Source organism: Phragmites australis, chromosome 22 (assembly GCF_958298935.1).
Source record: "Phragmites australis chromosome 22, lpPhrAust1.1, whole genome shotgun sequence".
NCBI classification, from domain to species: Eukaryota; Viridiplantae; Streptophyta; class Magnoliopsida; order Poales; family Poaceae; genus Phragmites; species Phragmites australis.
This window is the reverse complement of record NC_084942.1, coordinates 13,018,350-13,038,470: the sequence shown is the minus strand read 5'-3', so window position 1 is coordinate 13,038,470 and position 20,121 is coordinate 13,018,350. Positions and strand designations below refer to the sequence as shown.

At 47.0% G+C, this 20,121-nt stretch overlaps 1 protein-coding gene across 2 annotated transcripts; it reads right to left on the bottom strand.

The window, feature by feature from the left end:
- Positions 1–14,294: 14,294 nt before the first annotated feature.
- LOC133904787 (autophagy-related protein 101-like) lies at positions 14,295–19,919 on the bottom strand. 2 transcript variants are annotated; one of them, XM_062346337.1, is made up of 8 exons: positions 19,578–19,919; positions 19,412–19,456; positions 19,260–19,296; positions 18,608–18,693; positions 15,268–15,363; positions 14,999–15,158; positions 14,751–14,904; positions 14,295–14,637 (listed from the first exon to the last, which is right to left on the bottom strand). In XM_062346337.1, the coding sequence occupies exons 2-8, from the start codon at positions 19,442–19,444 to the stop codon at positions 14,634–14,636; spliced, it is 570 nt and encodes a 189-aa protein (XP_062202321.1). In that variant the 5' UTR covers positions 19,445–19,456; positions 19,578–19,919; the 3' UTR covers positions 14,295–14,633. The 2 variants fall into 2 exon arrangements, with proteins under 2 accessions (XP_062202321.1, XP_062202320.1); XM_062346336.1 differs by having other exon boundaries at positions 14,295–14,607.
- Positions 19,920–20,121: the final 202 nt, after the last annotated feature.

Genomic DNA, 20,121 nt, shown 5'->3' with positions numbered 1-20,121 from the left:
AGAAAACAAGTGTCTGCGCCCCCCTCCTTTGCTGCATCGCCAGACAAGAAGGGGCCAACCTCATCCGAGAGATACATGAGGGCCTTTGTGGTAACCATTTGGAGCCTAGCGCCCTAGCCAGCAAGGCACTCCTCCAGGGGCTCTACTGGCCCACAATCATGTCCGATGCAGAAGATCTCGTCTACACCTGCCAATAATACCAATGGATGGGATGATGAAGCCCCCGACCCCCGGCTCCCCTACAGCAAATCGCTCTTGTCTGGCCCCTGGCTCATTGGGGCATGGACCTAATCAGCCCATTCCCCCGTGCCAAAGGCAACCTTAAGTACACGGTGGTAGCATTGGAGTACTTCTTCAAATGGATCGAGGCCAAACCCCTCATGATGATCACATCGAAGAATGTCCAAAAGTTCTTCTGGAAAAACATAATCTGCCACTTCAGCGTCCCACGATAGCTCAGGGTTGACAACGGCACACAATTCGATTCTGGGCCTTTCAGACAATTCTGCGATGACCTCGGCATCGAATTATGCTTCGCCGCAGTCCGACACCCTTAGTCCAATGGGGTTGTCGAACGGGCCAACGGCAACATTCTTTCTGACTTAAACCGTCGACTCATCGGCCTGGCTCGGGGCCTATGGGTCGAGGAACTCCCTAAGGTTTTATGGTCCCTCCACACCACTATCACGCAAGGCACATGGTTCACCTCTTTCCACCTCCTATATGGCGACGAAGCCATGACCCCCACTGAGGTCAAGGGAACCTTGCTATGGATACAACTCCCACAATCTACCGGAGAAAGAGAATTCTCCCTTGATGTCACTGAAGGAACGCGGCTCCGTGCCATCTGGAACCTCGATCACTACATCGCGAAAACCAAAGCCTGGTATGATCCTAAGGTGGCACCCCGAAGCTTTGAACCCGATGACCTAGTACTTGACGTGCCCTAGCTCTGGAGAAACTGCACAACAAATGGGAAGGCCCGTACCTGGTCCTCAGATCTAACAGACCCGAATCCTACCGCCTAGCCAACATAGAAGGAACCCCCTACCACATAGTTGGAACACGGAGACCCTCCGCAAATACTATGTTTAAGGGCCCCCAGGCTCCGCCCTCTCCAAAAGTCCAAAAAAAAAAACAAATAAAACCATAGATTACCACCCACAAATAACCACCTTACCTAGAGGTATCACCTCCAAGAAAACACCTACCCCACCAAAACAAACCCACACAGAGTCTGCTACACCCTCCAGCATCATGAAGGCACTGCCTCCATGCTGAAGGGTAAGACCCTCCAGCATCTTGAAGGCACTGCCTCTGTGCTGAAGGGGTAAGATCCTCCCGCATCTTGAAGGCACTGCCTCCATGCCGGAGAAGTAAATCCTCTGGCATCTTGAAGGCAGTGCCTCCATGCCGGAGAAGTATATCCCTCTGCCATCTTTAAGGCCATGCTAACCTACGTGGCGGAGAGGCAAAGACTACTCCAGCATCTTGAAGGCTTAAGCCTTCGTGCTGGACAGGCATTTATCCCTCCGCCATCTTTAAGGTCTAGCTAACCTACATGGCTGAGAGGCAAACACCGCTCCATCATCTTAAAGGCATTGCCTCCTTGCCGGACAGGCATAAGACCCTTCGTCATTTTTAAGGCCTGGCTGACCTACGTGACGAAGGGATAACCTTCCCGGCATCTTGAAGGCCTAACTTCCGTGCCAAAAAAGATTCGTACAAAGTACTGATCCTCCGACACCTTGAAGACTAAAAGTCTCCGTGCCAAACTCATCTCACCCCTACGATATTTCCTGCTCACACCTAACGCTATGCTATACCCCTCAGATATCGCACCCCGCAGCCGGTAACAATCGCAAAGTACGAAGGGGCTGGGATAGGGGGAATAGGCGAAATGTTGATACGATATCAAAGCATTGATGCGATAAAATTATAAAAACAAAGCTAACACAACGTAAGCTCATTCATACATGGCATACAAAGAATCTGCACTCAGCTAATCAATGTACATCGAATCTATGCCTAGCAAACTCGCTAACCTATCACGCCTCCTCAGAACACTACGGGAGGACGAGGGCGCTCGATCGCCATGCCTTCTAGAAACGCCACGGGACCTGGAGGATGGAGCATGGTAACTGCGCACAAGGGGCCGATGCGAATCCCCTCCACGAAGGGTGGAACCACTGCCTAAAGCAGATCCCCCATGGCCTCAAGAAGACGAAGGGCCTGGTGGGAAGGGATACGAGTCAAAGGCTGAGAAATCCAACTCATCCTCCTCCTGCTCTTTCGACGGGGACTCCGCATCCTGCATCTCCTCCACCTTCACCTCGGCCAGGATAGACTCAAGAAGTTCCAAAGATACCCTTCCATCAGGATCCCGAGCGAGGACAAGGCGTTGAAAGAAGCGTGAACCAGCAACCTCCTGTGATGTTTGAGCTGTACACTAGTTGTCCTTTACAACAAAACATACATCCAAGCTAGATACAAGGGGGTCCTCTGGCTCGACCTTAACCAAGACATTGGCGGCCACCATCGGATCCATGTGCCCCTTGGAATCACGGGGCATAACAAAGCAACTCCACCATCGGGCAGACGGAGTGGCCCCGGATGCTTCGGACACACTTGATCCCTCCCCAGAGGCACCATCTTGGATCCTAGTGAGGCCCCTCCGGCTTCAGGCCGCCACACCTATACACACAGATCGGACTCCATTTAGCCTCAAAGGTACGAACACTCCAGAACAACACAGGCGAACCATAAGAAGATAGACATGATTCCGTTTATATAAGAAAAAGCCCAAATACATAAAGCAGAAGGGGGTGGTCAACATACTAAGACCTTGACCCCCTTCGGAAAGAAAGAAAGCAAAAAACAGATGGCCTGCAGCAGAGCTACACCTCCAGGGCATCTACGCACGAAGACTGCTCCTGCGGGGCAACGACGCGAAGCGAAGGGCCTCTAGAGGGCCGTGGCGCGCCTGCCGGCTTCAGATGAGGGGCCGAACCCCCCCGACGAAGAACCCGGATGAAGACCTCCTGGGGCACCCAGAGTCACCTGAACTGCCATGTAGCGCAACGTCATGCCTCGACCGTACCTTGCCCACAAGTTATGCCGGAAGTTCTCCAGAGCCACGCGGATCTCCACCCGAGGTGCCTCAAGCCGAAAACCCTCCATCACGGAGCCCGGCACCGGCTGCTCCAGTACTTCGAGAGGACCAACCCTTGTTTGGAGCAGCAGGGTTAACTGGAGTGCCACGGCCACGCATGCGCTAGACCTCGCATATGCCTCCACCGACCTAACAATTACCTTCACAGCAGACCAAAGCCAGAACAGCGGCATCACCGATGCCTCTGAGTTAAAAGGGAGTGGCGGACACCTGGCCCTAAGGTCGCTCAGGGCATTGGAGGTGATCCAAGCAATCTCTGATGCAAGTGCAGCTAACCACTGGCACTCCGAGCGCAGTGCTCCCTCCGATGCCTGAGCCTTCTCTAGCTCTTGCCGCACCTCGCCCACCGTGGCCCGAAGGGTCTCAGCATCACCTTCGGCCGACACCCAGCCGCGTTGGCCACATCAGCTAACTCCTTGGCCTCTCGAAGGTCTTCAGTAGCCTTCCACGCCTCAGCCTCCGCGCGCTCCCGCTTCAAAGCTTCCTCTCGAATATGACCCTCTGAAGACTCTGCCGCCTCTGGGCCTCCTCCAAGGCTTGACGAAGGCCGTCAACCTCACCACGGGTAGTGACAAGGGCCTGGTGCCCCCGTCGCCCAGTGCCCTCATCAAAATTACTTGCTACAACGCACAACAGAAGAAGGGCCAAATAAGCTACTCAGAATAAGGCACCGGACCCGGTAAATCGCGATTAAACCACTAAACCTGTAGGGCCACCGCTACCAGACACACCTCCACTTCCTTCAAGTTGCACTAAGCCAAGGATCACTCGATCTCTCCACTCTGGAGAAGAGAGGAGGCCACCATGAAGCCCTTTGACGCCTTCGGGCGCAGCGTAAAGTCATCCAAAGTCAATATCCCAAGGCCGGGCCCCCCTCAGCCATCGCGGAGGGAGCCCCGCCGGAGGGCAAGGTGCCTCAAGCACCGATCGCCTGGGCTAGGTCACCAACTGGCTCGGGGCTCCACGAAGATGAGGCCATGTCCCCCAAGGTGACCTTCGGGGACACCCCCGGAGAAGTCCCTGACCTCTGTCGGAGCTCCCCAACCTCCGAGGGGGAGTCAAAGATACATTCACCTCGATGGCCGCTAAGAAATACCATGAAACACAACATCAAGATCCTGGTACATGACCCAAATGGAAATATAGCTAACGAAGAAACAACGCCTCACCAAGTCCCCCAAGCCCTCTCATAGAAGGGCCCGTGATGTCATCAGCATCCGAACTAGCAAACCCAAAATCATATTCCACGGAGGCCACACCTCCTCTCTGGCTCTGGACGTGGCCAGCAATATCCGGAGAGGCCAGGCCCTTCCCCTACTCATGACCACTGAACTGACCCTCACCTCCTGATAGGTCAGCCGCACTCCCGGCCCGCCTCTGACGCTTCTTGCGGAGTAGCGGCACCTCGGATAACTCGGCCGTCGAGCCAGTTTGCGAACCTCTAGAGACAGAAGGCCGTCAGGCCCAGAGCGGCTTCACATGGATCGTAGGAGTGGCACGTGTTCATTTCCCGGCAGCCTTAGGCTTCGGCAGATCCCGCCACGTTAGAGCCTTCACCCTGAGATAACAGCAAACGCGGTTGTACCGCTCCCAGCTCTGCGTCAGAGCCACCCACCGCTCCTGCTCCGCGTGAGTAGGTGGGCCCAGGATCACCTCGGCAATCTCCACCGCACGCTCCAGCGGAAGACAGCTCTCTAAAAGAAAAGGTAGCTCACATCTACGAATCAAGAAACCAGACAACAAAGAAGACTCAGAAGAGCTGACCGGGGGGGGGGGGTGGGAGTACACCCTCGACCACTCTTCCGCACCTTGCTCAAAGGCATAGTCCCAGCCCATCTGAAGGGGCCGAATACGTAACATGGTGAACTCCTCTACGAGATCACGCATGCTCATCCTTTCAGCCACCCTCCAGAGAAGGGCCAACCACAAAGCGAACTGGTCGTCTGTGATCCCTGTCTCCGGCTTTGGGACATACGTGATATCTCGGTTGGAGGAGCGAAAGGGGGACGCGAGGCCAACATTGTAGTAGAACCACCGCTGCAACCAGTCGGTATACCATCGACCGTTAATAGCCTTCGCCGGAAAGGCATTGTGGTACTGCGGGCGTATCTGGAAATTAACACTGCCAAAGCTGAGGGGCCTCTTCGTCCCCTCACTATTGACCATCTTCAGTTGACAGCTAGCAAAGTGAAGGGCCGCGAAGAAATCCGCCCTCCCTTCGCACCCCTCTGCCCACATGGCCCACTGAAGGTGGCCAAGAGGGCGATGGCATTGGCATGGAGCTGCGAAAGCTCCACATAGTAGTGGCGGAGCACCTGCTCGAGCAACAGCGTCGACGGAAAGCCCAGGCCCGCTTCAAAGAAAGCCTCGAACACTACGACTTCGTGGGCTAGAGGCTCTGGGACCTCCTCGTCCAGCGAAGGTAAAACGACGGCTCTGGAGGGAATCTTCCCCTCCCAGACCATCTGGTCAAGCTCCTCATCATCGATGGCGGACACCCCCAGCACGATGGTCTGCTGGGGATGACTCTTGCTGACGCGGCGGAGCTCCACCCTGGGCGATGGCCACATCAATAATGGGTGACCCGGTGCCACCTGAGGGCCCCCCGTCGCGGCCGCAACGGCGGTTTCGCTAGTCGCCAGAGTTCCTACTCCACACGTGGAACTCGAGCCAGCCATACGGAGCACAGGAATACGGCGAAAGGTGCTAGGCAGCAGAGAAGAAAGAAGAGCAACAATCGATAGACACTCGCACAAAGCAAGGACAGATGGAGGCCAAGGCAGACGAGAACACGGCGTGGGCGAAAAGGCAGCTCAGGGAAATCCCTCCCCTTATAAAGGTAAGGGAGAGATTACCCCCTCGCCTAGAAAAAATGAGCGTATACCCTATCCCTTGACCTGACAGGCCACGATCGCAGGGAAGAGGAACCGCCCCCCGCGACCCTATAACCATAGGACGCCATGCGTCCCACATCCGCCTGACAAGGAGAAGTCACGCCCTTCTCATAGGGCACATTCAATGCCCCTTGTCATCAGCGTAATCGGGCAGGCCATTCAGATCAAGTGGGTCGACTCTTCCCAAGCAAGCCAAGCTATATTAGGGATCAAGAGTCATCGTTAGCAAGCCAGGGATCGCCGGAGGCCCTGCTCCGAAGAATCGTGAGCCCAACCGCTCCACTGGCCATCCTCGCGAGAGGCTACTGTTGGGGGTCGTTGTTAAGAACCCCCGACAGCCCCATGGCTTCCCTGGCCCATGCCCATGGGCCCGTGCCTCCTGAAGGTCGCTTTCTGACTTCCAGGCTTCGGAGTAACTACCTCCTGGAGCCATGCCTCTCGAAGCCTCCATCTCCCGGAGCCATGCTTCCTCCTGGATTCCCCGTCTCTGGGGCTCGAGCAGGCTTCCCGAAGGCTACGGGGTAGGCCATCAGGCTCCAAGAAAGATCTGCCAAGAGAGGAACGTCGGTCATCCTTTGACTGCAAGGAAGTGACCAGCATTAATTAACTAGGCTAGTGGGTGCCGTCCCGACACCCTAGTATAGTAGGGGTTATCCTGACACCCCTGACATCACTGCGTCAGGCTGCAATTGGCTACCGGCTCACCTCTCTGGATACAGACACCCCAACAATTACCATGGTAGATATCTATCTCCTATTGTAGGGTAAAAAGTAGCTATTCAGGATAAGACCATGTAACTCGATCTTATCCTGGATATTTTACACATAGCGGTAACTTACATGCTAAGCTACGTCCAACCCTATAAATAAAGGGCCCTGACCGTCTTAGCAGGATGACACGCTCAACACAGTACGGAGGAGCATAATCACAAAGTTTTTTTTATACTCCCCCTAGCTCAGTCCATATCTTTACGATCAATATATTCGTGGTGGTTTTTCCTCTCAAACCTCGTCTCCAAACTTGAGTCTTTTTCTAAGAAGAAACTCTCGCCGTAATTGCTAGAGCAAAACGATCTCTTACGCCAACAATATCATTTCTAGCTGCTATGGTTAAAAAAGTTCAAAAACTATCTCTAAAATATCAAGAATTACCGTTTTCATTTTCATCCCTAATGCTAGCATACTTCATCGGAATACATGCGTTGAGAAAGGATTTGGCAATGCATGTCTCATTCTTGTCACTCCGTGGTTGCATTACACTGGATCGGGGCAGCATCATGAGAAGTGACGATTCGTGGCTTTGGTACAGTGACACTACTGCGCCATCCATGCTTCATGACTGATGAGCACGCACCCTGGAACAATTCAAGAGGACACGTATAACATGAATTAACACATGTACTATTATTTGAGTTGGAAGTAGCGGTGCTGCAGGGGCACCTAGATGGGGAATGGATTCTTGGCCGGTTATCGCCAGGAAATCCGATTTCTCGGGATTACCGGTGGGTATCGGTAAACTGATAAACCGGTCAATAATAAGCAGTTGAACCCAAATTATAGTTAGATGACTTTCGAATGGAGCTCGTGTCACTACCAAAGTCATGGTTAATGCTGAGCTCCTGAATGTTAAATGCAAAACCGCCTTATGTCTAAGCAGAGTAGCTCAGGTTGAGCTCGTGGATGTCATCCAAGATCGGAGAGAACTCGACCCGGACCGCACCCTGATCCGCCCACGCATTAATGAGCCCATAAGAATCCAATTCCACCTCAAGTGCCCCAAGGAAGCCGAATTCCAAATTCGCAAGCAATGGCCTCAGCATTTAGATCTCGAAACGGCCCCTGATCATCACATATGGCCACTCCACTGCACCTGCTCATTTCCCTTCCTGAGCATAGCATGCACCATGGACATGAAAATCAGGTCTTTAAACTTAATCCAACCAGAATCCGCAGTTCAAGCATATGCCATCACCTTTTATTGAAACCCAACATGAAGTTCAAGGCTGCACTATATGCACACAACTAACCAAAACACAAATCGGCTGGTACTTCACAGATCACAAGCACAGATAAACATTGGAGAAAGGAAGGATGTTCCATGACAGTAAAAAACGAGGTCTCATTCACACCACGGTATATCATGTTGTAAATAATAGTGCGATAATACGAGCATAGATATTATACCATATGTCAAAAAATAAGAGTATAGCCAAAAAGTATTCATTACACATGACTTTAGAACAAAAGACAGCAAGTTATAAGAACCAGTAGCCACTATCATGTGTTCAACTAGAATTAGACAGCAAGTAGAAAACAGTTATATAAGTGCTCTTATAAATAATATAATAGTTGGCCCCAGGACATTTAAGGTCCTGCTTCATAACTATTCTATTGTAAGTATCACTGACTGGCATATTTTTAAGGTAACAATTAGTTCTAAAACCTAAACAGATTCTCTAGATTGAAACCATCATCAAGAACAGTGCTGTTGTCCCAAACAGAGAATACACATTCTAACCAGGAAAAGCGAAATATAGCAAATATAGAGACAAAACTGAATAACTAAATCAGCTACCAAATCTAGAATCAAAAGCATGCATACTCTATAATAACAGCAACACTGTCCCAGGAATCTCCAAACTGGCATCCCCTAGAGTACCAAATAAAAATATGTTTCTCACTGTAAAGAACAGATCAGATATATATACACCGACTAGAACATCCAAGGGCTACTAGATATAGTCGAGAGACTAGAGAATGCATAGGTCTAACTAGTTTACTAAAAAACATGCCTAGTCTCAGCACAATTATTCATCATCGAACAATAACGTGAAGCTACCTGAACTATCCAGAACAAAGAAAGACGAGCAATACTCACAGCATGATCCGTTGAAACGCATTGTCAATTGAGGCAATGCACGACTCAAAAGTCGTTGATCCAGAAATCCAATCGTCCGTCATTGCCGCCGGTGAGAAGGAGAACAAAGATACAAAGCCTCAACCGCACTGCAACAGCACGTGCGAGCGAGCCTCGACGTCCATAGCTCCGACCACCACCAACACAGGAGCTCCAAAACTCAATCTCTCCAAGCGTTGAAGCACCAGAGCCAAGATTCGAGCTCTCTCGAGTCCAGCTCAAAGATGACAACCAAAATCGAGAGAGATCAAAGGTGAAACAATAAAGGAGGAAACAGAGTTTTTCTCCTTTCTTGCTAGGGATCGGGAGCCGTCATACAAATAGACATGATGACGACGCCTTCCAGCCCCATGACCCCTAGGGAATCAGAGGTGGTTGTGCCGCCCCCGCCCTACCTCCCGCTGCCAGCCCTTGCTCTCCCTTCACTTGAATTTTCCCCGCTCCCCTTTACCCTAGCAGACCAACACATCACCCTTGAACTCACCATCGCATGGGCTCGGGCCACTGTGAAGCAAATGGGCAGTCGGTCCAAAAGAAAAGGGGCCCAGGAAAAACATTAAAATTCAAGAATTTCTCAACAGTCCTCACTAAATTTTAATATCGGAGTTATTTGGTTTGATATACAGGGTTGAATTAATTATACCTTTCGGGTTTGAACAAATTACCTAATTGCATAAAAATTAGCTCACATAGGATAAGGAGGACTAAACCTTGATCCTCAGCCTTGGTGCGAGAGCCTTCTCATATACATTGACTTGTATATGGTTGTTTTTGCCTTAGCTCTTGGGTTGGATGTTACGGTCATGTTCATGTACCTTTATTCATGAGTGCCACCTAGAGAAGTACCGATTTCTTTATGATTGTGACCCCACAATCACACTCACATAGGTGAATTCTCCTAGATGTCCTGTAGGACGACATCTATTGCCATACATCATTGAATTCATTAAGAGCTAGCAGCTCAACCTCTCCTATAGAAGAGCAAAGCAGCAAATGAGATTGATTTGCTCTTGTGCTCACACAGCTTGTTTTCCTAGAGCTAGTTCACGGGATCTCCGATCTCCTAGGAGAGGTTACCACCGAACCTTATCAGTGGGTAGTAGTTCCATTCCTCTAGATGTTGCCTAAATGATCTTTCTAGCCATTCCTTTTGTGAAAGGATCAGCAAGGTTCCTTTCAGAATGAATATAATCCATAACGATTATACCCGTCTCTGATGCATCTGATGCACAAGGAAATTATGCGACGCTGCCATTGCAAAGAGCACGGGGATAGTGGGCAATCTGGCAACAGGAGAATACGTATAAAAAAGTCCTCAACTTCCTTTTGCGTAAAAACCCTTAGCCACTAATTAGGCCTTGTACTTTTCTATAGTACCATCAGGTCCACGCTTTCTCTTGAAGATCCATTTGCAGTCGACCGGCTTGCAGCTAATTAGGAGGTCTACTAACTCCCAGGTTCCATTAGTGATGATTGAATACATCTCACTACGGACTGCTTCCTTCCAGTACTCCACTTCTGAAGAAGCGTATGCCTCTCAAAGGTTTCGTGGTTCATCATCCACCACAAAGGAAACAAATTCATCTCCCAGTGATTTTTCAGTTCTTTGCCTCTTACTCCTCCTTAGTTCCAATTCAGGAACCATGTCAATGACACTATGAGGAGCAGGATCATTAACTAAAAGATCATTAATATCAGCCTCCTTCGCTCGCATAGGAAAGATATGCTTAAAGAATGTCACATCCCGAGACTCCATTATCGAGTTGACGGTAATGTCTGAGACCTCAGAGCGGACCACTAGGAATCTATAGGTGACACTCTGGTGTGCGTACCCTAGGAAGACACAATCGACAATCTTTGATCCTAATTTAATTTTCTTCGGCAGAGGAACATGAACTTTGGCTAAACAGCCCCTAAGAAGAAAGGGCAGATTTAGTTTTTTCCCCTTCCATCCTTCATAAGGGGATGCCTTGCGGTTTTGAGACGCGACCCTGTTCAGGACAAAGTTAACTATGAGAACAGCCTCACCCCACCATAAGTTAGCTATATTAGAACTTTTTAATAAGGCATTAATCAAGTCACAAATCATTCGGTTCTTTCTCTCGGCTACTCCGTTCACTTATGGTGAGTATGGTGGCGTAAACTCATGGATTATGCCACCTTTTTCCGCAGAACTCAGAGAAATTCCTGGGAATATATTCCCCACTTCTATCAGACCTCAATCTCTTTATTGTCTTTCCCAGCTGGTTTTTCACCTCGGTCTTATAGATCTTAAAATGTTATAATGCTTCATCTTTTGTTCTAAGAAAATAAACATAGCAGAACCTAGTAGCATCATCTATAAGGATAAAAAAGTATCTTTTGCCACGCTTAGTTAAAATTACATTCATCTCATAAAGATCAGAATGGATCAGCTTAAGTAATGTGGTGCTTCTCCCCTCATCCGAGTGAAACAGTTTGCGGGGCTACTTAGCTTTTACACACACCTCGTGCTTATGACTCTTGTCATAATTATATGAGGGAATCGGATCCATCTTTCTCAAACACACAATTGCTTCATTATTAACATGACAAAGATGAGAATGTCATATATCAATTTTCTTATTAGAATATGAAGAATAGAAAGTGTTTGCGAAACTATCAAAAATAGAAATACGAAACATGCCTATGCAATCATAGCATTTTTCTACAAACAACCCACACCTGGTCATCACTACTTAATTTGACTTGAAGACTATCTTTATTCCTTACCGATACAACATTGACTCGCTGAGTAAATTACGGGTCATGACAGGCATAAACAGCACGTCCTTTAGGACAAGAGTCTTGCCAGAAGTTAACTTCAGGCTCACTTGTCCTACTCCACATAATGCTATCGAGATCCTATTTCCCATCAATACAGATCCACAATCTGTGCCTTGTAGAGAAGTAAAATACATCTAATCAGCACAAATATGCCTTTTAGCACCTGTATCAACCCACCAACTTACTGGTGAATTTGCCATATAGGCCTCAGATACATACCCACTAGTGGAGTTACCTTTGTCGGTATCATCGACTGTTGCAACTGCCACATGCACTTGGGCTTTGGCTGCCTTCTGCTACTCAGGCATTGGCCCTTTGCCCTTACGATTGTGGCATCTGTTGGCCTTGTGGTCCAACCCACCGCAGATGTAGCAGACAATCTCGGACTTCTTTTTCTTCTTCATAGCATTAGCCTTTGGTCCTAAAGTTCCATGCTTGGTCTTCTCTTTCTCCACATTCCATAGGCTCGACAAGATTAGCTTTAACGAGCGTCTTCACTCTACCATAGCCTGCCTTAGACTTCTCCTCAACATTTATAGAAGCAATGAGCCCATTAAAAGTCAATCGCTGCTTTAAGTGCCGATGTGCAGTGACAAAGTCATGCCAAGAAGTGGGCAGCTTGGCTAGGATGGCATTAACCTGAAAACTCTTAGGGAGGACACAACCATGTTGACCTAAGTCTTGCACAATCAGCTGCAACTTATGGATCTGTTCCATGACTGATCTGCCATCTCCCATACGAAAATTCAGGTAACTAGCCAATGTGAAGGATTAATTGCTATTGTCACTTTCAGCATACTTGTCATTCAGCTCTGACCATACATTTCATGCTTCCCCGAACCCCATGTAAACATTGAAGAGCCTGTTCGATAGGATAGCCAAGAGACGTGTTAGGGCTGAGGCATTAGCCTTCTCCCAACGGGCCATTAACGTGTTGAGACACGTTCTTTTGACCTCGTCTTACACGTTTTTCCCCAGAGGAGTAGACGGCTCTTTGGTGAGGATCTAGAAAAGTCCGAGCTCTATCAACCATAGCCTCGTCTGGGCCTGTCAGGGCTTAAAGCCGATCCCATCGAAGTTCTCAGGCTTAATCGCGTTCGAGGACGACGGTGGTAGAACAGAGGAGCTAGAACTAGCCATCGCAGAAGCAGTTGGACTTCTGGATTGTTGTAAATAATAGTGCGATAATAAGAGCATGGATATTATACCACATGTCAAAAACATAAGAGTATAGCCAAAAGATTTTCATTACACATGACCATGGAACAAAAGACAGTAAGTTATAAGAACCAGTACCCACCATCATGTGTTCAACTAGAATTAGGCAGCAGGTAGAAAACAATTATATAAGTGCTCTCAGAAATAATATAGTAGTTGGCCCTAGGACATTTAAGGTCCTACTCCCTAACTGTCCTATTGTAAATATCACTTACCGAGCAGATTTCTAAGATAACAACTAGTTCTAAAACCTAAATAAATTCTCTAGATTTAAACCATCATAAAAAACAGTGCTGCTGTCCCAAAAAGAGAATACACATTCTGACCAGGAGAAGCGAAATATAGCAAATACAGAGACAAAACTGAATAGCTAAATCAGCTACCAAATCTAGAATCAAAAGCAAGCATACTCTGTACTAACAACAACACTATCCTAGGAATCACCAAACAGGCAGCACCCTGGAGTACTAAATAAAAATATGTTTCTCGATGTACAAGAATAGATCAGATATATATAGACCGACTAGAACATCCAGTGGGCCGAGAGACTAGAGAATGCACATGTCTAACTAGTGTATAAAAAACATGCCCAGTCTCAACACAATTATTTATCATTGAGCAATAACGTGAAACTACCTGAATGGTCCAGAACAAAGAAAGATGAGCAATACTCACATCGTGATCCGCTGAAACACACTATCATTCGAGGCAATGCAGACTCAAAAGTCACTAACCAAAATATCCAACCGCCCGTCGTTGCGATTGGCGAGAAGGAGAATAGAGATACAAAACCTCAACTGCATTGCAACAACACATGCGAGCAAGCTTCAACATCCACAACTCTGACCACCACCAACACAGGAGCTCCAAAACTCAATCTCTCCAAGCGTCGAAGCACCAGAGCCAAGATTTAAGCTCCCTCAAGTTCAGCTCAAAGATGACAACCAAAACTGAAAGAGATCAGTGAAGAAAAAATAAAAGATGAAAGAGAGTTTTTCTCCTTTCTTGCTAGGAAGAGAGCCACCATACAAATAGACACGACGATAACAACATCTAGCCCCACGACCCCAAAGGGAATCGAAGACAGTTATGCCACTGCCACCACAGCCCTACCGGCTGTCACCAGCCCTTGCTCTCCCTTTACTTGAATTTTCCTTGCTCCCCTTTGCCTTGGCAGACCGATGCTTCACCCTTGAACCCACCATCGCATGGGCTCAGGCCACTGTGAAGCAAATGGGCCAGTCGGTCCAAAAGAAAAGGGGCCAAGAAAAACATTAAAATTCAAAAATGTCTCAACAAAGCATATTTGATAGCGTATTAAGTATCTGGTTATCCAGCAAGCAACATTGTTCAAAATAGAAAAAATTAATTTTGCACATAAATATTTACAGGCCAGATGACCTTGCTCTCTGGACAGCATACATGGATTATGTACACAACACTAGTTCTCCGTAAGCACCTTCCACACCGGATGGTTAGCAAAGCACCTTCCACACCGGATGGCGGCATCGGTCGTCTTCAGCTAAAGTGAGTACGGGTGCCCACTATTCAACACTCTCCGAAGAACGTCGGTGTTCCATCCAAACACAGAATCCGAGGAACTGTCAACACGTCCAACGAAAAGGGGTCACCTGGAGATCCAGATATATGTAGAGAATCTCAACAAAAAAATATTTGGGCCAACTAAGGATAACTCTTATCATACATTATGCATCCTTGCGTCCATACCAAATATAACACTAACCTTGGGATCATGATCTCATGATTGAATATTCTATCAGGGATCGCAGGAATATGGTCTTTTTTCTTGTTGGCGAAGTTTATGATCTGGAATAGTACTTCATGAATGGATGACTCCAATGCAGCACGCCTTGAGCTAGTCTCCTCCAAGGTGTTCTCTAAGAGCATGTTGCGTCACATGTTACTGTTACACTGTTCCATGGGACTAGGATGGCTTTATGAAGACCGTGAAAGTTTAATTAACAAAATTACCTCCAATATTTGTGAGCCCTTTGGAGCTATTTGATTTGCTATATCCTTTTGGGTTCATGACATGCAAATTGATGAACCATTGTTCCCAATAAATGCGCTCTGTTTTGTTTACAAACCAACCTGGGTGTTTGTTTTTCTCATCGAAAAAGTAGAGGCATACCTGAGATATTCAGGTCAAACGCTAATTAAAATTGGAACAAAGATAATACAGGTTCAACAAAGAAAGTAAACTGAAGAAGAATATCAAAATGACCAAATGTAGTTCACACCTGGCTTCTGCGATTTGGATGCTTCTCTACCCAAGCAATGAACTGGTCAATCTTTCCATCAACTTCTTTTTCTAATTCGGGTAGTCCACACTGCACCTATACACACCCAAAAACAAAAGTAAAAGCGTAATCGAAAAAGAAAGAAGCACAAAAGTAAGCAACAACAAAGAAAATGAAATCAAAATTCGTAGTCACAATGTTGCTGGCAGGCTCCTAGTATTCGGTCAGGTTGTAAGAAATGAAAGTTGGTAAAATACAGCTCTACAAATAGTACAGCTTTGAAGCTTGATTTTCTGTTGAAATGCAAGCAACCTTGCCTGAAAACTCACAGAAAAACATATTACTAAATACTGACTGCCAGCTGCAGCTAATAAGTAACCATTGTCCAGGGTTTCGTTAATATTGATCAGGCATGTTGCCTGGGTGATTTCTGGTTGTAAACGAGCCATATGCGGATATGAGCTGTTAATGTAGCAGTTGGTGGTTAGACTTGGGATTCAACAATGTTTAGCTAAATAAAAAATTTGGGGCCATACAGCATGAGCTGGCCTTTGACAGGTTTTTGACTTTTGGATCAAACATAGGCCATCAGCTGAAGACATATATGCAGGTGTCCAGAATGTTGCTTGATGGACCTAGGAATTTGAGAGATTTTTTTGGGATGACATGCACATGGATCCACGGGACAGACATAGGGCTGAGTTTACTGGCAACTTGGGATCCACTGTTTCATTTGCCTGGACCAGTGAGAGTTCTTTGGGATGTATATGCGGTTTCAGGGTCATAGAGTTCTAATGCAGTGAACAACATTCGACCTTATTCAGAACCAGGTCATATGCAATGAATGATGCAATGACATCTGCATGACTGCATCTTATGACTGATGCAATGAATGACGGGAATTTAAGACTAAATCTGTTTTGTGTTTAGCAAGTACAGAGAAGGCGTTTGATGGATCAGCTATTAGGTCAGCAAAAATTGTACTAGATTGGTTTACCCTAAACATTTTACAGAATTCTTTAGTGAGTTAAATGAAAAATCATTTGATAAATACAAAGCATAACTTAATAATGAAGGTCATGCATTAATAGAATTTGTTACAAGCTATTCACGATATTTTCTGGTCAACTCTCCATATTCTTCAGAAGCTCATTGACTACCAAAAGCTGATTACATAAAAAAAGGGACATGAATGTGACAATGTATTTCCTGTAACCGGGATATAAAATCGTATTAGTTTCTCGGTAGATTTTGGTGGTAGAATGTTCATTATGGAAGAAAAGGCCTCCCATCCTCCCTCCTCGGCGCTCACCCCGACTCCAGGCCACACTGGCGCCACCCATGAGACCGGCAGCCACCAACGCGGGCGATGCCACTCCAGCGTGGTCGACCGACACTGGAGTCCTCCAAATCGTGCTCACAATCTCTCCCTCGTGGGCCGACGCCAGAGATCTCTTCAAGCCGGAAGCCGCATCCACAACCCCCGAGGAAGAAGGTCGACGGTCACACGCCCCGCGGTAATACTTTGGCCATGACACCCAGGGCCTTGCATTGGCGCTCGACGCTCACGACATGGCCTCAACCATCTCTTTTTTATAGGTTCTATGGATCAATGCCTCCGTAAAAAAGAGGTATAGATATACAGCCATTGACAACGGTCCTACCCTATCACGCCTCCTCTACCTTCGTCCTCGGTGGCTGATCTAGCTCTAGTCCCGACGCAGGAACCCCTTATGTGGCTGAGGATCTATCCAGCGAGCAGTGGCACCAAGGCCACCCCGCCCGTTGCCCTTGGCGAGAGCTTTGCATTCTGGGTAGGTCCAATCGCATCACTGTGGCGGAAGAGCTTCGCCACGCGGTGGTGCTCATTGTGGTGCGGCTTCATCAACTACCGATATGCATGAGGTGCTTGAGGCAATCGCGCAGCGCTTTCGAATGCACTTTTGTCTATCTACTAGTGCCGGCAGGAGGAATTCCTCATCCTGCTGCTCGTTCCTGACACAGTGGCACGCATTCTGGCTAAGAGCAAAGTTGTCCGCACACCACGGCATCGCATTCTGATATAGCCATGGATGAGGCGGATGCACACTAAGACTCATTTGCTCCTATACCATGTCAAGCATGCCATGGATGGGATCTTGTCACATGCCTAGGAGTTCGACACGACGGAGAAGCTCCTCGGCTCTTGTTGTTGGGAGGAGAGCTCGCACCCAGATATGGTGGCGTGCTCAAACATGTTGAAGTTCTGGTTGACGACGTGGACATTCCACCCGGAGATCATCCCCCAGATCAAGGAACTGCTCATGATTGAGACCTTGGATTTCGAGCCAGACGACGAACATGCACCTGACACCAGAGTCCCTCATGTTGCCGGGGAAGCAGACCTTGCAGTACACCATCTACATTTGGCTAGAGAAGTTGTAGGACTTTCAACCCGATTTTGCCTCCTTGTCAGAAGATCCTAACCCACCAAGCGACGACGACGATGATCACCTTCACCTCCGCTGGAGCTCAAGGGCTGGGTTGAGGTGCTCTTGGTTCATCACCAACCCCTGGCGGCTGGACGGCAATATGCGTGTTCGAGATTTTTTTTTACCTAGTTTAGGATCAGTCCCATATGGCTCTTCTGTACCAGCGCGCTTTATATATTACTTATAGTCCACAGTAAATATGCATCATTCGTTGACTTGTTTGTGTCAATTCCAAATATGGTATCATACCTAAACTCTAAATGTCATTACTACACATTAACAGCACTAAGCTCCTATTTTGATCCATGTTTACCAAACAAGATGTAGATCTCACTGTTACTAGCAATAATACTAAACCATGATTCAGGGTGTACAGCTAATAAGCACGAAGACATAACCTGACTACATTGACCATAAAATTACTATGAAATAGACATAGGTATGCATTTGTGTACTTGGGTTTCCAATCATAAAACATGTGAAATGCCAGAAAACACTAGTCACAAATATGAATTCTAAACATATTATAAAGAAACAATCACAAGTCACAAATTATTCTAACTATAGAAAACCAAAGGTCAACTTTTGGATCTTGAAAAATAATATATTTTTAGCTATTTAGAGTTATAACACGAAAATGATATGATTAAGTTTGTCATTGAAAAAATAATTCAACCTTACACTCCATAACATTAGCAATATATTGTGATAACAAATAGTCAAATTTGCATCTAGGAGACCATGAAAGTCAAAGTGTCAAGAATTTCTTGATAGTAGTAATATGTAGATACAATTACTTGTAGTACAATAGCATCAAATGCCTTGGACAAATGAAATGCATCCAGATCTTAATGTACGAGAATACTCACGTAGGTGATCTCAAAGAGTTCACAGTCGACATCTTTGGGCCGAACAAGGCTTAGGGTTCTATGGAAGAATATGGTGTGTAAAATGCCTGCAGCATAGTCATATTTAGCATATCCATCAACAAGGGCTGTGTAGTATAGAGGACACGCTAAAATACTACCTCAAATTCTTATTATTAATCGGAAGGACCCAAAGTTAAGAAAGAGAGGCATCCTCAAGAAACTTCATCAAGTCATCTAAGTAATGAATGTACTTCAGAACTCTACAGGCCCAAACATGTCATAATATGGTCCACAACGGAAAATTCAAAGTTAAGACCCCTACTGCACGATTGGTGTATATCCAATTCTTGTTCAGTTTCCACTTGCATAACCCATGCATCACTCTTTCCCCAAAGGAGAGAACTTGAGTGATTTTAGTTTGTACTCCACAAGTTCAACATGATTTCCGTCGTTAACTTCAGTGAAATTACTCAATTTCAATAATCATTGAACCCTAAACAACAAATAAGCATGTGAAATGTGAAATCCATTACTTGAGAGTTTCGATTTCATGGGACTAGAGACACCCAACTATTTGAAACAAATAAAAGGAAGACTTTTTAACAAGAAACAGAGCTAGGAAGGAAGGAGAAAATTCAATAGACAGACTCACATCGCAGCACATCCCTGATCTCTTTAGGTTCCAGCTCCTGCTGACAAACAACCGGCAAAAAAAGAAAATAATTAAGAAAAGGAATTCACCAAAATTAGCAAACGAGAAAAACCAAAAGAACAGTAAAACCGAGTTAGGGCTTCGGATCGGACCAGCTCCTTCAGCTGACATGTCTCGCAGTTCATCTCTTCTAGCAGCTGCGAAACAAGGGGCAGACGGATGCACAGGCGTCCGGTCAGGGGCGGATCGAGAAAACCATCAGAAACGCAGTCTCTCTCGATCAGCATCAGCGGGGATAGAAGGGGAGCGCTGACGTACCGTTGCGATGGGCGACGCCGACGCGTGCGGAAGGCAGAAATTGTGTCCGGTCAAGTCGGCGGAGGTTTGCCCCAAAAACAAAAATGGCGGAGGGAAGACTACCAGAGCCAAAATTAACTCAACAGGAATCCATCGGAGCAAGCCATGGCTTCCTTACCAGCAGAAGTCCTGACAGATCAGCAGCTGTAGTGCCGGCAGAGGGGAGGACGAGGGCGACGACGGTCAGCAGAGATCAGAAGAAATCGAGGTGTCGTGCTTCGACGGAAGGGGGTTCAGATGTGTTCGGGGGCGGAGGAGTTGGGATTTTTTTTTCTTTTTTAAAGAGACAGCCAGACAGGAGGAGTCGTGACCTGACCTTAAATCAGCAGGAGCACGGGCGTACGACACGAAAATTATGTGTTGGATGGGTCTCGGGGATTTTTCTTTTTTTACATTTTCTACAACTATAAAAATAAACCCTCTTTGTTATATGAAAAAAACCCTCTTTGTTATGTAGAAAAAAAACCTTTTTTTCTTGTTGCGAGACTTAACCAAACACCTTACT